The 17,474-nt window shown below is 44.4% G+C and overlaps 1 protein-coding gene across 1 annotated transcript in view; it reads left to right on the top strand.

The window, feature by feature from the left end:
* The window catches only part of TSPAN32 (tetraspanin 32), a 31,306-nt gene that overhangs the window by 8,660 nt on the left and 5,172 nt on the right, over window positions 1-17,474 (top strand). The window contains exons 4-6 of the mRNA XM_057372152.1: window positions 1,890-1,964; window positions 14,347-14,448; window positions 15,302-15,394. Of these exons, the coding sequence (XP_057228135.1) occupies window positions 1,890-1,964; window positions 14,347-14,448; window positions 15,302-15,394 (270 nt within the window). The remainder of the gene's footprint in view (window positions 1-1,889; window positions 1,965-14,346; window positions 14,449-15,301; window positions 15,395-17,474) is intronic.

The following is a 17,474-nucleotide window of genomic DNA, read 5'->3' as shown; positions in this document are numbered from 1 at the left end:
TTTTTTTTTTTTTTTTTTTTTTCTTTTTCATTTTCTTGGTTTTGGACTTGATTTTGGTGAAAATGCTGTTTGTTTGGTGGGGAAGTTGTTGGAGGCAGTGCAAAATGCAGGGGCTGGTCCTACCGAGGAACAACCTGACACACCTGTGTAACCTCACCTCCTCCCTCCAGTTTGTGCTGTACCTGCTGGGGTTGAACCCCTGACTCCATCTGGGCTTTGGACTGTGATATCTTGCCCTGTGAGCTCTTCCATATCTTCGTGACTTATATTTCCCTTGTCATTTCAGTGTTTGATCAGTCTTTTCCTCTCATCTCCTCTAGGATCTTCTGTAATCTCATTGCAGCTCCTAGCAAGGCAACAAGTGATCTCATTAGCTATATGGCCAGGCAGCTGCCAAAAAAATAAATGAGAGACTRGACATACATAATTTAAGATTCTTTGTAAGAGCTGTACCAGGGTTTTCTCCAGTGTCTGATGCAGAGCCTGAAACAAGGTGGCCCCAAAATGTGATAAAATACCAATGGCAGTCTTGTTCCAGGAGCAAAGCCCCTGGACAGGGCAGAGAAACAGAGCAGATGGACAAGAGCCAGCAAAAAGCAGTTTACTGGCACATTCACTTTCATTTCCAGGATTTGAAGTAACACATTTTCTTTCTTGCTGCATATGCATGAGTTTGGAGCCATTTTTTATAAACTGTATCTTATATGCAATTTTTTTTGTGAAGCAGAACTGGCAAGAAGCAATGTTCTTCCTCTCTCAAGCTTGAATTTGGTAAAATTTCAGTAAAGACTTGAACTTTTTCAAATTATTTCAGCTATATCATACAATGAAAACAGTCATAGAAAAAAAATAGAAATCAAAATAAGGCACAGTCAGCTGGGTAAGTTTTCCACATGAAGTTGTGTTGAAAGAGGCACAGTTTCATGGAAAAACTTGTGATGGCATTAATTTTCAATTGATGCTTATTCATCATCTTTTGTCATTCCAAGACTAAGATGTGGATTCATATTTGATGAGCCCATTTAGCCTTAAAACACTTTACAGGCACTTTTTCATTCTTTTATTTTTTTATTAATGTGAACAAGATCCTTTGGTCCAGCTGTCACAGCAGGAGAGTTCTTTTTATATCAGGGTGTGTGGGCTTTTTGGTCCAGATTTGTTCAAATAAAAACACAAAGCATGTAACTTCCAGCTCTGCAAACCTAGGGCAGAAGATAAAAGTCAAGCCAGCTCCTGCATCATTGCTGTTATTGTTTAGACACTTCAGGGTCAGTTGCCTGGCCTTGATTGTATTTCTGTCATCCTGTTCTCTAACGGGATGGTGCTGGTCTACGGAAGGTGGCTTGGCTGTGCAGCTGCCACCTTGCTCACAGAGTAAGTCCAGCTCCTCTTCCTGAGCAGRTTGCTCTCTGTCCCAGTTATTTACTTCTTTACAGAGTATTCATGTGGCTTTTCCCCTCTTTGAAGGCAATAGCCAAGTTTTAAATGGAGGGGATTGAATCCCATGAGTAAAGAGATGCTATTCTGAAGCACAGTCCTGCAGCAGAAGGGGAGCATACTGTAAATATGTTTTTATCCCCCCTTTCCTTTGTCCAAGAGGAATTTGGGCAGAATAGACTCTCTGCTCTGCAGGAAGCTGCCTGTTTTTTTGGTCAAACTCTTCTATTGGTCATGGTGTAATTAGAGGGTTCCTGATGGAGAACCACGTTATTGTCCATTTAATGTCTTATAAGTAACCAGCATTATGAAGGATATTAAAAGAAGGTTATGTTTAAACTTTAATGAAGCTTGATCGAACAAGCATATTAAATATGTCCTGATGGTGTTTGCAAATGAACATTTTTTTCCCCTGTGCTGTAACTGTTGGTATTTTTCCTCTTTATCCTCAGGGATTTTTCTGTTTTGCTCTGGCCTTTTGTGGATTGATCCCAGCTGCCTGCTGGAAATACACACACAGCACGGAGGTAAGTGTTGGCTGCTAGGAAATACCACCAGCATCTCGTCAGAGWTTTTTTTTTTTTTTTTGCAGCAACTATTTCTCCCATAAAAGGGACATCTGGTGTTAATTAAGCCATCCATATCAAGGTCTGTCAGATCCATGCTCTGTAGCATCCATCCTTTCGAAGAACAGGGTCACCTTCATCAGCTGCCTCTTCAATGGGATCATCTGAAGAGAGAAGCCATGGAAACCCTCATGCAGGGCAAATGCTTTGGGCTGAAGGCAAAACAGAATGCAAGTCTCATTAGCTTTGGAATTTTTAATTTTTTTTTCAGGGGATGTTTGCTTTGTTTTGTTTTAAATTAGATGCTTGACTTTTGAAAAGTAATTTCCAGCTGCTTCTAATTCCTGCTAATATCAATTGGGAGCCTCTATTCGAAGGCAGTGGCAGGTTGTTCAGGTTGTCTCTGGCAGTGGCAGGAGAAGCACCCAGGAGATGTGTTTATTAACATGCGGCTGTGGTACAGGAAAASCACAAGAGTGAAAAATTGTGGTTTGGGTCACTGTGGTGCTGGACCAGAAAGAGAAAATTGTAGGAGGTTAAATTTGGAAGAAAGTTGGGRTTTGAATTGTTAACCCAGAGCTCGCAGATGCTGTGGTAGATGGGTGGTGTGGGAGATGAACAGTGCTGGGGAAGTTGGTCTTGATTCCCCCTTTTGCATCCCTGCACTCAAAAAWTAGAAAATTTAAGAGACTTGGGAGTGTAAAAAAAATCCATGACATCTTTCTTTTGAAAGTAGCGCACTGGTATTTTAGGCAAGTACCTAAATAATTCAGACAAGTGCCTGGCACTCTGATAGATGTTTCATACGGTGTCTCAGTCCCTGTCTCCATTTTGCTCCTCCCCAGACCTGGGCACATGCCATACCCTGCAATGTTCTGGACAGCAAAGAGGATGTAAGTGACACAAAACACCAGCCCAGTGGGTTGATGCTGCCAGCTCATCTTTTTARGGTTACAGATATTGGGAGTGATCAAAGACCAGTGTGTCAGAAGTCTGGCCCAGATTTCCTTCTGTGGTGGAGGAGCACAACTCCGTTAAAATCCCACAGACTCAATCCATACTGGGACTGTGGCAATTGCATTTCCCAGGAACAAGTAGCCCTGTCTGCTAATAGTTCAGTGAGCATAAATTAAAACTCAGTCCTTCTGAAAGCAGAAGTCAAGGTTAAGGTGAGGGATAAGGTCCTGCTTCTCTAGAAAGTTTTCCCAGAGATGGCCAGTGCCCACAGTAGTTTAAAATCCTGTGAAATGTGTGTGTGGCTACACTGGACCGGAATAAAGTTGGCCAAGGTAGGAGCTGTTGGCCAAGGAGACTGTTGGCCGACCTGCCATTGGCCAAAGTAGCAGCATAAAAACCCAGCAAGAACAAAGCAGGGCTTCTTCAGATGCCAACAGCTTGTGGCTCAGGTGTCTGCTGGTGGCACCTGCTGGTGYCTTTGCCTTCAATGTTCTCCCTGGATTCTTTCTCTGAATTTGTCCAACTGCTTTGGAAATGTCAGGGTGAGTGCTGATGGCACAACAGCATCTTTTATGTGTACAATTAACTGGCTGAAGTGGATTCAATCAGTGCTGAGACATCCATGAAAAAATGTCTTTCCAGAGCCTCTGTATTTTTTTCTCACTGTTTCAGGCAAAACAATCAAAATTTATTACATTCATACTAACAATTCAATATGGAAATAATTTTGTTTTCATGACCAGAACAAAAGGGAGCACCCTTTCCTCCTTCTTCTGCAGAAATGAAATTGCAGATTGAAGCAAAGGCCATGTGAGTAAAGGAGAAATGGCACCAGAAATTGTGTCTGGTTGGCAYTGAGAAATTGTGTTTTCCAAACAGACTATTTAGCTTTACCTTTAATCCACATACATGGCATAGGGCATAAAAAGATTGAAAGAAAAGTGCTATATGTTGGGTTATGTAATACAGGAATGTACCATGCAAAAAATATTTTGCTGAAAATATTTAAAGGAGAATTACTTTGTATATCTCTTGATCACTACATCTGTTTTTACTTCAAATTATTTTCAGGGTTTTTTTTTCTTTTGAGTGCCCTGCTCAAAATGCACCCATGGTTATGGTTAGCTTTAGTAATTGGTTGGGTTTCTGTAAGCAAAACAATTTCCACTAGGCAAAATGAGGGGTTTTGTAAAAGGTTTATTTTCTGGGTAAAGAAAACCAGCAGTGTTTCTGACAACAGAAGAAAAATACCATTAGAGACCCTCTTGTGTTTCTCTGTTTACTAAAATGCGAGGAGAAGCAGGGAATATAAATGAGAACGATTTAATCAGAAGTGTCACTTACAGAACATATGGAAATTTAGTTTCAATTGAAAAGTAACCTGTGTCACTAGAGAGAGAAGTGCAGATGTGTTTGCCCCTCCAGGACAGAAGCACAGTGATGTAGAAAATCAAATTAAGTAGGGAAAGAGTTCTGAAGTCTCATTATAGAGTTGTTTGTGTGCTTGACTGTCTCAAAATAAAGAACCAAATTCAAGCAGGTGTCCTCTACTGCCTACTGCATGTCAGCACTCTCAAAAACAGTTAATTGTGGTAATCTGGGGGGGGAATCAAACCCAGCCAAGTGGGTGGGTGTCTTGTAAGCCTGATGGGATTACACAGCTATCAAGAAAGGAATAGAATTGGGGATGTAAAACTGAATATGGATGAATACAGCCATTACATGTGCCTGCATCACTAAGAGCACAAGGGGTTACTGCCCCCACATTCAGGGCTAAAACCAAAATTTCAATTTTTCCCATGAAAAATACATTGAYTTTCCAGTGGAATGCCAGACAGAAAATTAGCCTGTTCATTTTGGAAATGCCAGCTGGGAGCTGGTGTCAGTAGTTCCTGTCCTCTCCTTCCCTCCAGGCAAGGTGCCGAACACAGGCAGCACTGGCAACAGTCCTGCCCTCCCTTTGCAAACTGGGGATGGGAGGACTGCACTAATCCATGGCAGATGCTTCAGTGGTTTACTCCTGTTGGTAAAAAAAAAAGATATTTTAAAAAATCTACATTTTCTTCATAAAGCATACCCCTCTTGCAGAAAATAATCTGAAACAGTAAAGCCCAATACCCAGTTGRAAAATTGTTTTGATGGTTATTATCAAGAGACAGTAGATAGGAATGTTGTTTGAATGTGATGAAAACGAGATGCCCTTTTGCCTGTGTGGCTCTTTCAGAGCCTTGKTTACTGTAATTCCTACAGAGAAGCTGGGTAGGGAGAAAAGAAGAGTTAATTGTAAATATTTGATATTCTGAGACCTGGGCACTGTAGGCAAAATGAATCTTCTCATTTCCCGTTCTTTTCTGCTTTCATGACCTTCTGTAGCTTCTGGATGAATTCTTCCAGACACATGCTAAATGTTTAAATTTCAAGTTACCCGCATTCCAGATGGACTCAGTGTCACCACAGTCTGTATTCTTAAAAGTGATGTATGCCAGACATGCAGCAGTCATGAACCTGAGATTGTGCTTTATTCTAAAAGGTTGCATCACAATTGTTCCTCATCTCAGTGGGAGATCTGGTCCTGGTAGGGAAATGTTGCAAACCTGTCTGAGGAAGGACAGTGGTGCAATCAAAGTGAGCAAGAGATCAACGTGCAGAGGGAATGGGATGACCGCTACACAAAGGTCTTTGCTAGAACTGCTGTGGTAACCAAAGAAGTCATGAGGTTTTCAGATGGTTTTCAGCCACATTAGGAAATCCGGGTTCCTGAAGGCAAAGAGCTGAGTCTTGTTTTCAGAAGTTATTTTTATGGCAGTTCCTTTCCCACAAACCACTGTCTGTTTGAATGAGGTCTCTCTGCCATTCATAGCATGGCTGAAAAGATCAGAGACCTGGGATGCAGAGAGGGATGTAGGAGAGACATGCCACATCTAGCACAGCTGGGGGGGAGGGCTGCTGCTTCCTCCTCCTCCTCCCCAGCTTGCCTTCTCTCCTCAACCATCAACTGCTGCTTTACAAAACTGGTTGCAGAGGCTGGAGCAAAGCTACGCTTGCAACTGCCATATGGAAGACTTGGTAGCCTTACGAGCCAGCACAAAATTTGAATCATAGAATCATTAAGTTCAGAAAAGACCTTCAARATCATCAAGTCCAACTTTTGACTGATCAGCTAGGCCTTGTCAAGAAGAACAGATCCCTCAGTGCAGAATGACATCCAGTCATTTCTTGAACACCTGCAGGGTGCACCACCTCCCTGGGCAGCCTATTCCAATGCCTGACCACCTGTTCAGTGTAGAAATTCTTCCTGATGTCTAGCCTGAACCTGGGACAACTTGTGGCTCTTGTCCTATCGCWTGTTGCCTAAGAGATGAGACAGACCCCCACCTGGCTACAATCTCCTTTCAGGCAGTTGTAGAGAATGATGCCTGAGCCTCCTTTTCTCCAGGCTAAACATCCCAGCTCCCTCAGCTGCTCCCATCTATTTCCTCTCCAGACCCTTCCCCACCTCTGTTGCCCTTCTCTGGATTTGCTCCATCCTCTCAATGTCTTTCTTGTAGTGGTGGACCCAGAACTGGACACAGGACTCAAGTTGTGGCCTCAGCAGTGCACTGTGCAGTGGGACAATCACTACCCTGGTCCTCCTGGCCACACTGTTTTTGATACAAGCCAGGATGCCCTTGGCCTTCTTGGCCACCTGGGCACACACTGGCTCTTTTTCAGCTCTCACCCAGCACCCCCAGGTCCTTTTCCCCTGGGCCCCTTTCCAGGCACTGTTACTCAAGCCTGTAGTGCTGCATGAGGCTGTTGACCTCCCTTGACCAAAGTGCCCAGCACTTTGCCTTGTTGAACCTCAGGTTTGGGGTTGTGTTCTGGGCCCTGTGAAAGAGGCCAGAGGAGTTTCTATTCCTCATYACCTTCTGCTGTTGCCTTTCCCTGCAGCACCTGAGCCAGTCCTTCCAGCAACCCTATGGCACTGGCCCCGTAAGCTGGTCAGGATGGCAGGGTGGGTCAGTGACCCTGAAATTGCTGCAACATAAAAGGACTTTTGCAATGGAATGAGCATTTTAATTACAGAGATTAGTTCACAGGTTAAAATGTAAAATAGATTAAATCACAATTGCCCAACTCAGGAATTTGAAACCAGTGCAAGKAGTTGTCCATATTTCTGTAACGGCCTGATTCTCCATGTCCTCTAAATGAAGAGGTTGCTTGGATTTGCACTGGCTGGAATGATATGGTGATCTCTTAATTATCGAGTGGTTTCTCAGGTTGCTGGGTGATTTCRAAATGAGTTTCACCTGTGGCTTTTGGCTCCACATGAGTGGAAATTCATTAGCCCCTCTGTGCTGCCCTGCTTGCACCTGGAGAATAAAGGTGAGGATTTAGATTTTTATGGGCAGGGATCACAAGCCATTTCTGTACACCCTGATTCTCCTGCAGCCTTGCTTCCTCCAGAGGAACCTGTCTGCTCTCCCCTCCTGGTACTGGGAAGCAGAAATGGAGTCTTCTATGCTTCRTTAGTGAGCAAGGTGGTACCTTTTGAAATGGTTATTTTTCTAACAGGGCCTGGGGTACACAGATGGAATTAACAGTTGCAGCTGTTAAATAACAAACATTGCTGCACCTGAGTCTTGTTCTTGAACAGGGCAGCTTCCCTCCTCCCTTCCCTGCATATGGAATTAGCACTGGTCTTCTGTCTGTGGCTCTCTCTCCCAACCAGCAGCTTTGCAAAGCCAGAGGCAGCATTGCCTGGATCTCCGGGAGGGAAATMTTCTCTTACTATCCGTAAAACCAGCACGTGTATCTTGTTTCTGCAGGTATGCAGGGAAYGACCCAGCACTTCCCAGTTAATTTCTTAAGTAGGACTGCAGAAGTCCTTCCTCTGTGGATTTTCTAGGGCRTGTCTGTGTCTGCCAGCACTGCTTCTGGTGTGTGTTGGGACAAAGTATTGAAGGGTCTGGTTGGTCTCATCTGTGGGCAATGCTTAAATGCAGGCTGAAGTTCTAGACATTTTAATGGGACTTAAACACAAGCTGAAGGTGTGCTCAGGTGCTTTCTGAAACCAGACCTGAAGCATACAGGGAGTTTCCTTTTGGGCTTTAATTCAGTGGGGCTGGATCAGGATTGTAACCCTTCACAGGGGTGTTCCAAGAGCATTTACAAAAATTCCCGATTCTCTGTGAAAACTGTGAACAATCTGAGGTGCTCCTTGCTCTCGCTGTTAATCTAGCAGGCACAGTCACCAAAGCACCAAGCTTTTCCCAGTCTCTGAAGTCCATGGGAAAAACAAAAAAGGGGGGAAACCCCTCCCTCTTCCTTAGCGTTTTTAAATGCTATGCCTCTTTCCCAGTGTTTATGTTCTCACCACCCAGCAACGGCCCACTCCCCCCAGCGAGACACTGCTCTCCTTTGTCTGAGCCTCCACACAGGCATTTGCACTCACGGCTTCTATAATTTATGGCTGCCCCGGCACTGAACCCACACGGCCCCGTTTCTGCCGCTTTCTGTGGCAGAGCCTAAGCTGGAGTTTCCATCTCCAGCAGCTCCAGCCGTGGCACCTGAGGCCACTCGGATGGTTGCCCTCACTACGGCACCTGTAGGATGCTCACCACAACAGGACAGCCACTACCCACTCAGTGGAGACAGGGCTGCTTTGGGGCAGGCTCCATTGTGATACCGCTGGATTTTAAGCTAAAATTGTTTTCAGTGTTGTTCAGTGCTTTCTGTTGGGAGGCAGTCTTGCCTGGCACTGGTTTCAAGAGCTGTAGGTGAGAGCACAGGGATAGTTGAGATAATCTGACCACAGTTTTTGGGGGGATTATAAATTGCTGGGTTCTGTGTTTTGCATGACAGGAGCACAAAGGGTTAGTGTGGCCCCTTGGCAGCCTGTTGGCCTTGCAGCTCTGTTATAAAAAGGGCAGAAAAATTATCATTTGTTTGAAAACCAAAAAAAAAGGAAAAAAACAAAGAGCAAACATAAAAAAAARSYYMWYCMAAAAAAAATAACAAGAGGATCTTGATACACTGAGGCTGGTGACACTCACGAGGTGTACAGCCACAGATCTGGAGGATTTAGGGGGAAAAATCCTTGTTGATATTGATTAACTGCCTGCCTAGGTTTTCTGCACTTCCTGTGAAGCATCTGGTGCTCTGTCACAGACACAGAGCAATGCTGCATCTGAGCAGCACGGAGGTGGCTCTGGGTTTTATGGCTTGGCTGAGCATCAGGCTCTGATATCCCCCAGCCCACTGGCCAGGAGAGATGTACAGCACCCACACAGMTTGAATCTGCTGTTCTTTTGGGGATGTGGACATAGGAAATGAAGGGGAGGTGAGCAGTGTAACAGTTCATCACTTTCTCAGGTTTCAAGTGTTTATGCAAGGACTGGATGGAAGTGCTGAGGCTGGAGAGAAAGAGTTTTCACTTTTCCTGAGTTTTTTATTCCACCATAGTTTTTGATCTGTCTCCTTCTGTATATTTCCTCACTCATGTTCCAAAGGAGGATTAGGGTTCCTTKACAATACCAGAAAGTAGAGGGAAGCCCACGTGGTTTGGTTTGGTGTTTTTTTTAATGTATGTATAGATAGATATAAAATCTGTTTCTATATATAGATTTGGGGGGGAAAAAGGTGAAAATCATTTGGCTAAAAGCCTCATCTGGATCTTCTTGCATCAGTGGTCTCCAGTGACTACTCAGCTGGAGAGGGAGCAGCACCTTCTTATCTTCATGCCATTTTCCACWGGGGGCCCCAAAGGCTACTCTGGTTTGCAGCCCTGGCTGGATTTCTGCATCTGGGCATGACTGGCTGGAGGAAGGCTTGAAAGGAGGGGAGCTGATGTGCAATGAAGGAAATCTAAACCTTCAGCATGCTCTAATGACTGTGTTGGAGAGGGCTTGGATGGGGGAAGCTCGTCTTACCATGTGTTTGATCCATGTGATAGGAGTTGCTCTGCAGCCTGGCTGAAGCCCCCAGAGTGGCTTTCTCTCCTCTGTTTCATTGCAGTTGCACCATTGCTTTACTCAAGCCCAATCAGTTGCCTCTGCCCCCATCCCTGTTTCTGACATGTTGTGAACACGCGTTTGTCTGCACACTGGGGAGGAAAGGGAAGACAGCAAAATGCAGAAGTGTTTTTCTTCCTGGAGCAAGGAAGGTCAAAAAGTGCTGAGGTTGCACTTTCTTCTGAGGCAGCATTTCATGTGCTTGGTTTCGTTCTTCAAAGGTACGAAGAACCACAGGAGAGGAAGATCCCATGCTTCCCATGCTTCTTCCTCCTATGCCATGTCAAGAGTGTTCCTGTTTATCAGAAAGGAGGAAGGTGGATTTACCTTTGATGCAATCCTGACATCTCCTTTCATTATATTCACCTTAAGCTTTGCAGGGCAGGTTTTGCCCAACAGCAATTGCAGAGATAGTTCACTAAGACTCAGACTGTTGTTCTTGGTCTATATTCACAAATCCATATTAGTTTCCACCTAAGTGACACTCCCAGGTTGCCTTGGCACAGGTTTTCACTGGCAGCAGGATTGAGATTCACTGACACCTTTGGCTTGCAAGGGGATCAGGAACTGAAGGCAGACCTTGTCTCATCTTTCTGTTCCAAAACCAGTTACAGGTAAAAATTATCTTGATAAATAACCTAACTCAAAAGTGTCAGTTTTCCTCTTGAAGCAGGTAAGGCTAAAATTTGCGTTAGTTTTAATAGCCAAGGGCAAGAACTCTAATGGCTTAAAGTACATATATATCTTCCTGCAGTCATACGTCCTGTGTCTTGGGGGCAAAGGATTTAGAGGATGATAAACAATCTCGAAATYCATTTTTTTCTTTTACTTTAGGTGAAAAATGGTACTTACTGASTCAGCTGGAGTCAGCTGCGTCAATTTCAGTGGTGATTTTCCATTTGTTGTATCCAACAACCCATCAATACAATTCATAAATGAATATTTCATCAAGGAATGCAGACAGAAGTGAGAGGCAGCAATTATTTACCTGATTTAGAGCTGGAACATTTTACCCAGCTTCTCCCAGGAAAAGAATTACTGTGAGGTGTGACCTCCATATCACTCAAGCTGGAGATTTTTCTTAACCAAAGCCCAACTGATGCTTTATCTTCAGCTCTTGGTGTTTCTTACTGATGAGCACTGCAGGGCAGTCTCCTTCCAAGGGAGATCTTTGTCCAGCAGAACTCCTTCAGCATGTGACCAGGAACAGGAAAATCCACTTGACCATAATGATGCTTATGTGTGGGAGGAGTGTAAGACCTTTCACAAAGCAGATGGACTTTCTCTTCTCCAGCTTGGTCCATTGCATGCTAAGTATTGCTTAAGTGATGGGGTGCAGCTTTTTATCTAAAGCACATTATTAACAGTATCAGTGTAAGCACTSAAGCTCAAAAGGCATCCTGTTGCCTAACCATGTGAGAAAGCACCCTGACTATTTATAGTATTTTTTTCCCTCTAACATTTCATGTAAGATACAGAAGAAGGAAATTGTCTTGAGGCAATGGATGTGAAGTGGCCCATCAGGGGAGTGTGAGATGGGAATCTGTTAATGATGATGATTAAGTACAAAGCAGTGCTGCAGTCCAGATCTTCACTGTATTAGGAGATAGATCAAAGGAAACTATGGGGATGAACTTGTGCTGGATGAAGCAATGTTGTAAAGAGGTAATGAAACCACCTGGTGACTGTCTCACTTTCAGGATTTAATTTTTACATCATCAGGCATGCATGAACACGCACAACATTTTGGGCTGGATAGATGCTGCCGTGCATGACTGGTACATCAGAGCTTGGCTGCAGCTCTGAGTATAAACATTACCCCATCCCAGGCAGCAAAGCATGATGTTTTGCTCTCCTATATCTTCTCTTATTAAACCAGACCTCTTGTATGCTCTGTGGCACAGTCTTAYGGCACTTTCCTTCTTCACAGAAGGAAACATTCAGTGATAAATACTGAGATTTTTTACTATATACCTATCTCTGAAATATTTAAATGAGAAAGCTATCTACAGTAGTCTTTGAAAACAGACCACTGTTGTATGAAAACAGTAGTTTTTCCCTCCAAAACCAAATGATCCTAGCAAAAATCTGAAAGATTATATGGCAGAACTAGAAGCAATTCACTCTTTAAAAATGGATTTAGAGTTTGATATTCCCTTACTAGAATCTGAATAGCCTATTCAGATAATGTCTGGATATAAATGCTGGATATAATTGCTAGATAGAAATACTCAGAATGACTAATCAGCAAATGGTACTCTTAGGCTTGCCCAGACACATATTCTAAAAGGAAATTATTGCTATTAAACATTTTCCATTTAATCTCTTCTGTTTTCAGCTCTTGGAGGCTGCTTGTCAAAATGAAAATAAAATAAAATGAAAGTAGGTAACTGAGAAGTCAGCTCACAAGCAAGCTCAGAAATGGTGCAGTTGAAGTTTTTAGTAATCATTATATACCTGGAGATTACCATCATCATCTCCATCACTTTAGCTGAGCTGGCTGTGAAACAGTGACTGCTTATGGTTTCTTCCACTGTTGTTTCCAACAGCTGGAATAATTTTCAGCCATAGTTTTGTTATGGGCATCTTGTTCCTTAAGTTCTTTCTTCTCCACTTTTATCCTTCAAATAGTTACCTGTCCCAAAATTTTCAGAGTTCAGGAAACCTTTAGAAGTAGTTAAACTTCTGGATTGTTTTCACCCTCTTGAGCCCTTGCTTGAACTTAGCAACTTGCTTGAACCCTTTATAATTTTTTTTAAGTCATCCAAATTGAGGCCTTTTGGAGAAAAGCTCAGCATCCTGGCCCTAGTGATAAATATGAAAAGACAAAAATTGTACGTGCAGCACTGTTCCTTTACCAAAACACATATGTGTGCTGTCACAGCACAAAATAGTTTTTATTCCTGCATCTTAGACTGGGATTGATATATTCAAAAGTAATAATCTCTTACATTAAGAAGCCCACTGTTCTGTTGTTCCTTTCTCCACAGGAGGAGCTCAAAAGATTATTCTTTTTYCATTCTTAATCCAATTCTTCAGTGGAAATGGACCTTCTTTATATTGAATCCATTTATTTAATTGCTGCTTCTGGAAAGCTATTTCATGGCCCACAAGAAGTTAGAAAAGCTTGGATGTTTTCCTTTTTATTAGGTTTTAAGGTTTGCTGTGGGGAAGTTGGTGCAGAAGTTGCCTAGAGATATAGTCTTACTGCACCCACCTATTTGAAGCATTGTGCTACGCAGAGGGGCAAAAGAAGCATCCTCCCTCCTCACCTGTATGGGACAGCTCTGTGTCACATATTTAGCTATGGGGTATCTTTTTCTTGGCCCAGAATATCTGAGCTGTGTCTGTCATTGGACACTCTTATGCCATGTTCATAACCATGGAAAATCTTCTGAAAATCTTCTGAAAATCTTCTGAAAATCTTCTGAAAATCTGGAGGCACAGAGCCAAGCTGGATACAAGTAATCTTCTCAACCCTTTCTTTTCTCCCTGGTTATCACCCTCTGTTTGTTGCTTGTGTTTTGGCCGGCTGGGCAGGGCAAAGCATTAGTGCAGTGACAGATGTAACCACCTTGGATGATCCTGGTTTCACCCCTGAGCAGAGGGTGCTGGCATTGTATTCCTTAGAGTAATTTCCAAAGGTGGACTCTTAAGACTGAGCTGCAAAGCCTCGCTGAGAGATGGCTCTGTTCCCAGAGACTTTCCTGTGTGGCCAGCGGCTCTGCCTGTCTCTCCCATCCCTTTTCCCTCCTGAGAGACAAGCAYTGCCCGCTCAGACTGCTGCTGCTGAGGAAGCGAGGCAAAATGAAAGGAAGAAATAAGGTTTTGACTCCAGGCACCRAAGGCAACTGTCAGTTTTTCCCCTCTGACACCAAGCAAAAGTTGGCTGGGATCTGTCAAGCTTCAAGTTCTCACACATTTGGTAAATATTTAGGGTCTGACTCACCACTGAACCACTCCCATTATTTTTTTACTCTATTCTGAGAAATGGCTCTGCCACTCGGATAACACCAGCCTTCTGAGGTCTCTCACCTTTATATTTTAGCATCTCATGGTCATATGTGCCTGTCCTCACAGTATCCCCTTCAGGATAAGGAGATGGCACCAGCCCTGCCTGGGAGAGGGACTCAGAGACACATTGATCGCAGGCACCTGAGTTTTCTCTGACACTAAATCCAAAACTGGCCAAAAGCTCCATCCATCAGCTCGTGAGACCCAGCCCCTTGGTGCATGGTGGGTCACATACCAGCTCCTGCTGCTGCCTGGGAGTCATTTAGTAGCTGCACTGCTTGTATTGCTATATCTGAGAGGTGGATTTCTGTGGAAATCAAGAACACAATTCCATCTAGAGATTACTATTTTGCATCTACAGACCTCTATTTTCATGGCAGGTAGAAGACAGCATGATGGATGTATATGATTTCGTGTACGAGGAGGTGAGGAGGAACACCTCCAGCGTCAGGAGGCACGAGCTGACTGCCATCCATGAAGCTGTAAGTTGCCTTTCACCTGTTGCAGAAAACTGTGTCCTGGGGTATCTTCCTGAGGGTTTTGGCAGGCTGGGACTGACACCTGTGCTCTGCCTCATGAATGCTGCAATGCCATTTTCCCTCAAGAACAGAGTACTCCAGCCTGCTGTGGGTTCTGCTCCTCCTTTCCTGTTCTTCCTTTCCCAGGTCTAACCAAACAGTTTACCAACAGGAAGAAATGGTCACCTCTTTGAGAATCGCTGTGGTGCAAGATCTACACAACTTCTACACCGCAGCTGCTGTACTGTTTTCTGTCTCAGCAGCCCCTGTACCCTGCTCCCTATCTGTGGTACAGATGTGCTTGAGCACGATGCCTGGCTTCACCAGCTGCTTATTTTAGTTGCCTCTTTAATTGATGGAGAAGCAGTCCTACTCCTATTATTTTTTTTTCTTCTGCCAGAGCTCCAAACTGCCCAGTGCACTACAGCTACAGGAAACCAGCTCCATGGTGGGTGTTGCTGGGGTTCCCTCCAGCCCAAAACACTCACTGGAAACATGAGTCTCTGCATCCCTGTGTTTTCCGGAGCAGCCACTCACTGTGAGCATTAGTGTGACCACAGAGGGAGGGCTTGGCCCCAGTCCCAGGCAGCAGTCCTGGAAGAGCATGAGCCAGTTTGAGGCCAGATCCATYCACCTCCTCTTAATTTAGCCCGCACTGCCGCATCTGTTGATTCCTGTGTGCTTTGCTTGTTGCCACCCTGGTTGGGTAACCCTGCCTGGGGCAGCAGGGGCCTCTTGCCAGCCCCTCTTGCTGCAGCAGCTGGTATCAAGGGGAGAGCCCTGGCACGCAGCTGGCAAATTTCTCCCTCTCTTACAGTTCCTGTGCTGTGGGAAGCACTCTCCTTTTGGGGACACAACCAGTGTTGAGCACGAGACATGCCCACCTGGYCAGGTGCGCGATGAGGGACAGGTAAGGGACAGATTTCTCCCACACCATAGCAAGGTTGTGCCACTACTTTCTAGCTATCAAAACTTTGCTAGTGCTAAAGTGTTAATGAGAGTTGTGGCTTTTTCATGGTTTGGGGTTGAAATGGACTGGGGTTTGTTTTGTTGGAGTTTTGTTGTTAAAATAACAACACACAGTGGTGGAGAGCATCCAGTTCTGGGGTCCTCAGCACAGCAAGGACATCAACCCGGTGGAGCAAGTCCAGAGGAGGCCACCAAAATGATCAGAGGGATGGAGCATCTGTCCTATGAGGAAAGGCTGAGAGGATTGCTTCAGTTCAGCCTGAAAAAGAGATGGCATATGGGTGACCTAATTGTGTCCTTCTGGTACCTGAAGGGAGAAAGATTTAAGGAAGATGGAGAGGAACTTCTTGTAGGAGGGTATAATGACAGGACATGGGGGAATATCTTGAAACTGACAGTAGGTTTAGATTAAATATTAGGAAAAAAATGTTTATTGTGAGGGTGGTGAGGCACTGGCACATGTTGCCCAGAGAATTTGTGGCTGTCCCATCCCTGGCAGTGTTTAAGGCCAGGCAGAATAGAGCTCTGAGCAACCTGGTCTAGTGAAAGATGTCCCTATCCACAGCAGGAGGGTTGTAATTGGGTGATCTTTAAGGTCCCTTCCAGGCCAAACCATTCTAGGATTCTGTGAATCAGGAGGAGGAGCCCCGGTGGATCAGCAGGTCTCACACCAACAGATGCAGTTTCCTTCACCGCTCTAGAAAGCTTTCAAAATGGTTGTGTTTGCAACCTGTCACTTCCCTCAAGCTTCCTGCTCATCTCCTGTGCATACAGTGTGAAATATCACAGGCATGTATCAGAGCACAGAAAAACCATCTGACTTTTCCTTCTGACACTCATTTCTGACACTTAAAATGTGTTCCACTAACATCAAATGTGGAATTTGATGTAATTCATTTTTTCCCGGGRCATTAAATAAGTATTAGAATGAGAAGCTCATGAAACAGGATGATGATACCCAGCAGCAGCTTCCTCAAGTACACTTCATTCCTCCTCTTTTGAGTATCTCAGCGAGGCTGATGGAGAAGCCACCAATATTAGATTGTTGTGCACTGGAGCTACAACTTCATACTCTCTGAGCAAACCTATTGTACAAATATTTTTTCTTCCACCAAAGTAGCTAAAGCACAAACACCAGCATTAATATRTAGTGTTTCTAAGAAAAACAAAACCATGCTGCTGCAGCTATACAAACATGCTGTTGTCAGGTGAAGATGTCAAGTGCTAACAGGACATGTGATACACAGGCGCACATCAGCCCAWGGGGCAGCTTTCAAAGCACTGCCTCCAGGAATGTCACATCCCAAGGCTGGGCTGAACTCAGCTCAAAGAGCAGGAAGGGAGAGTAGAACAAAGCTGGGCACCGTATGGGTGACTCCATTCCTCCCACTTAGTGGTTTGTGTTCCCCTCGCCTGGGAGCCAGGGAAGTGGGTGGGAGGATGTGCTTTGTGTAACACAGGAAACCGCAGTTTGGTGGCTGTGCTACGGTCACTCCTGGTTTTAAGTGCTCTTGCCKGCTCTGCAGGTCCTTCGTCAAGGGCATCCTCTTGCATTTCTGAAATGGCTCTCTTGGCTAACACCTCTAGGATTTCTGTGGGCCATTGGCATGCTTAAGGCTAATGTATATTAATGCTTGCTGCACCTGGCAAAATGGAGCTCTTCATTAGTAACCTTGGGGAAAGCATTTAGCATCCTGGTGTGCTCTGCTTTTCTATTGTTCCATTTCCTTCTTTCTACTTTTTAGTGGGTGAAAAGAAAATAGCACTTGCAGGACAACACTTAAGCCCATATCCCCCAAAGCACAAAATGCATGTCACCAAGAAAATCGTAGGCATGTTGTAGTAACAGAAAAGGTACTGCACGTGTTCATCTTCCCAAGCTGCAGCACAGCAGAAAAAAGGAGAACCGCTTATCTGTGCAATGCCACAGCCCTTTCTTGCCTCCTTTTCTCTCTGGGGCTGTGAAAGTGCTGTTGCAGGGGTAAATCTCCTCAACAAGCTGCTGCTGTGCTGCAAAAGGT

This window comes from Malurus melanocephalus, unplaced genomic scaffold (genome assembly GCF_030028575.1).
Source record: "Malurus melanocephalus ecotype Western Australia unplaced genomic scaffold, MMel_1.1 scaffold_165, whole genome shotgun sequence".
NCBI lineage: Eukaryota > Metazoa > Chordata > Aves > Passeriformes > Maluridae > Malurus > Malurus melanocephalus.
Note: the sequence above shows the minus strand (reverse complement) of the source record. Positions and strands in the feature narration are given on the sequence as shown.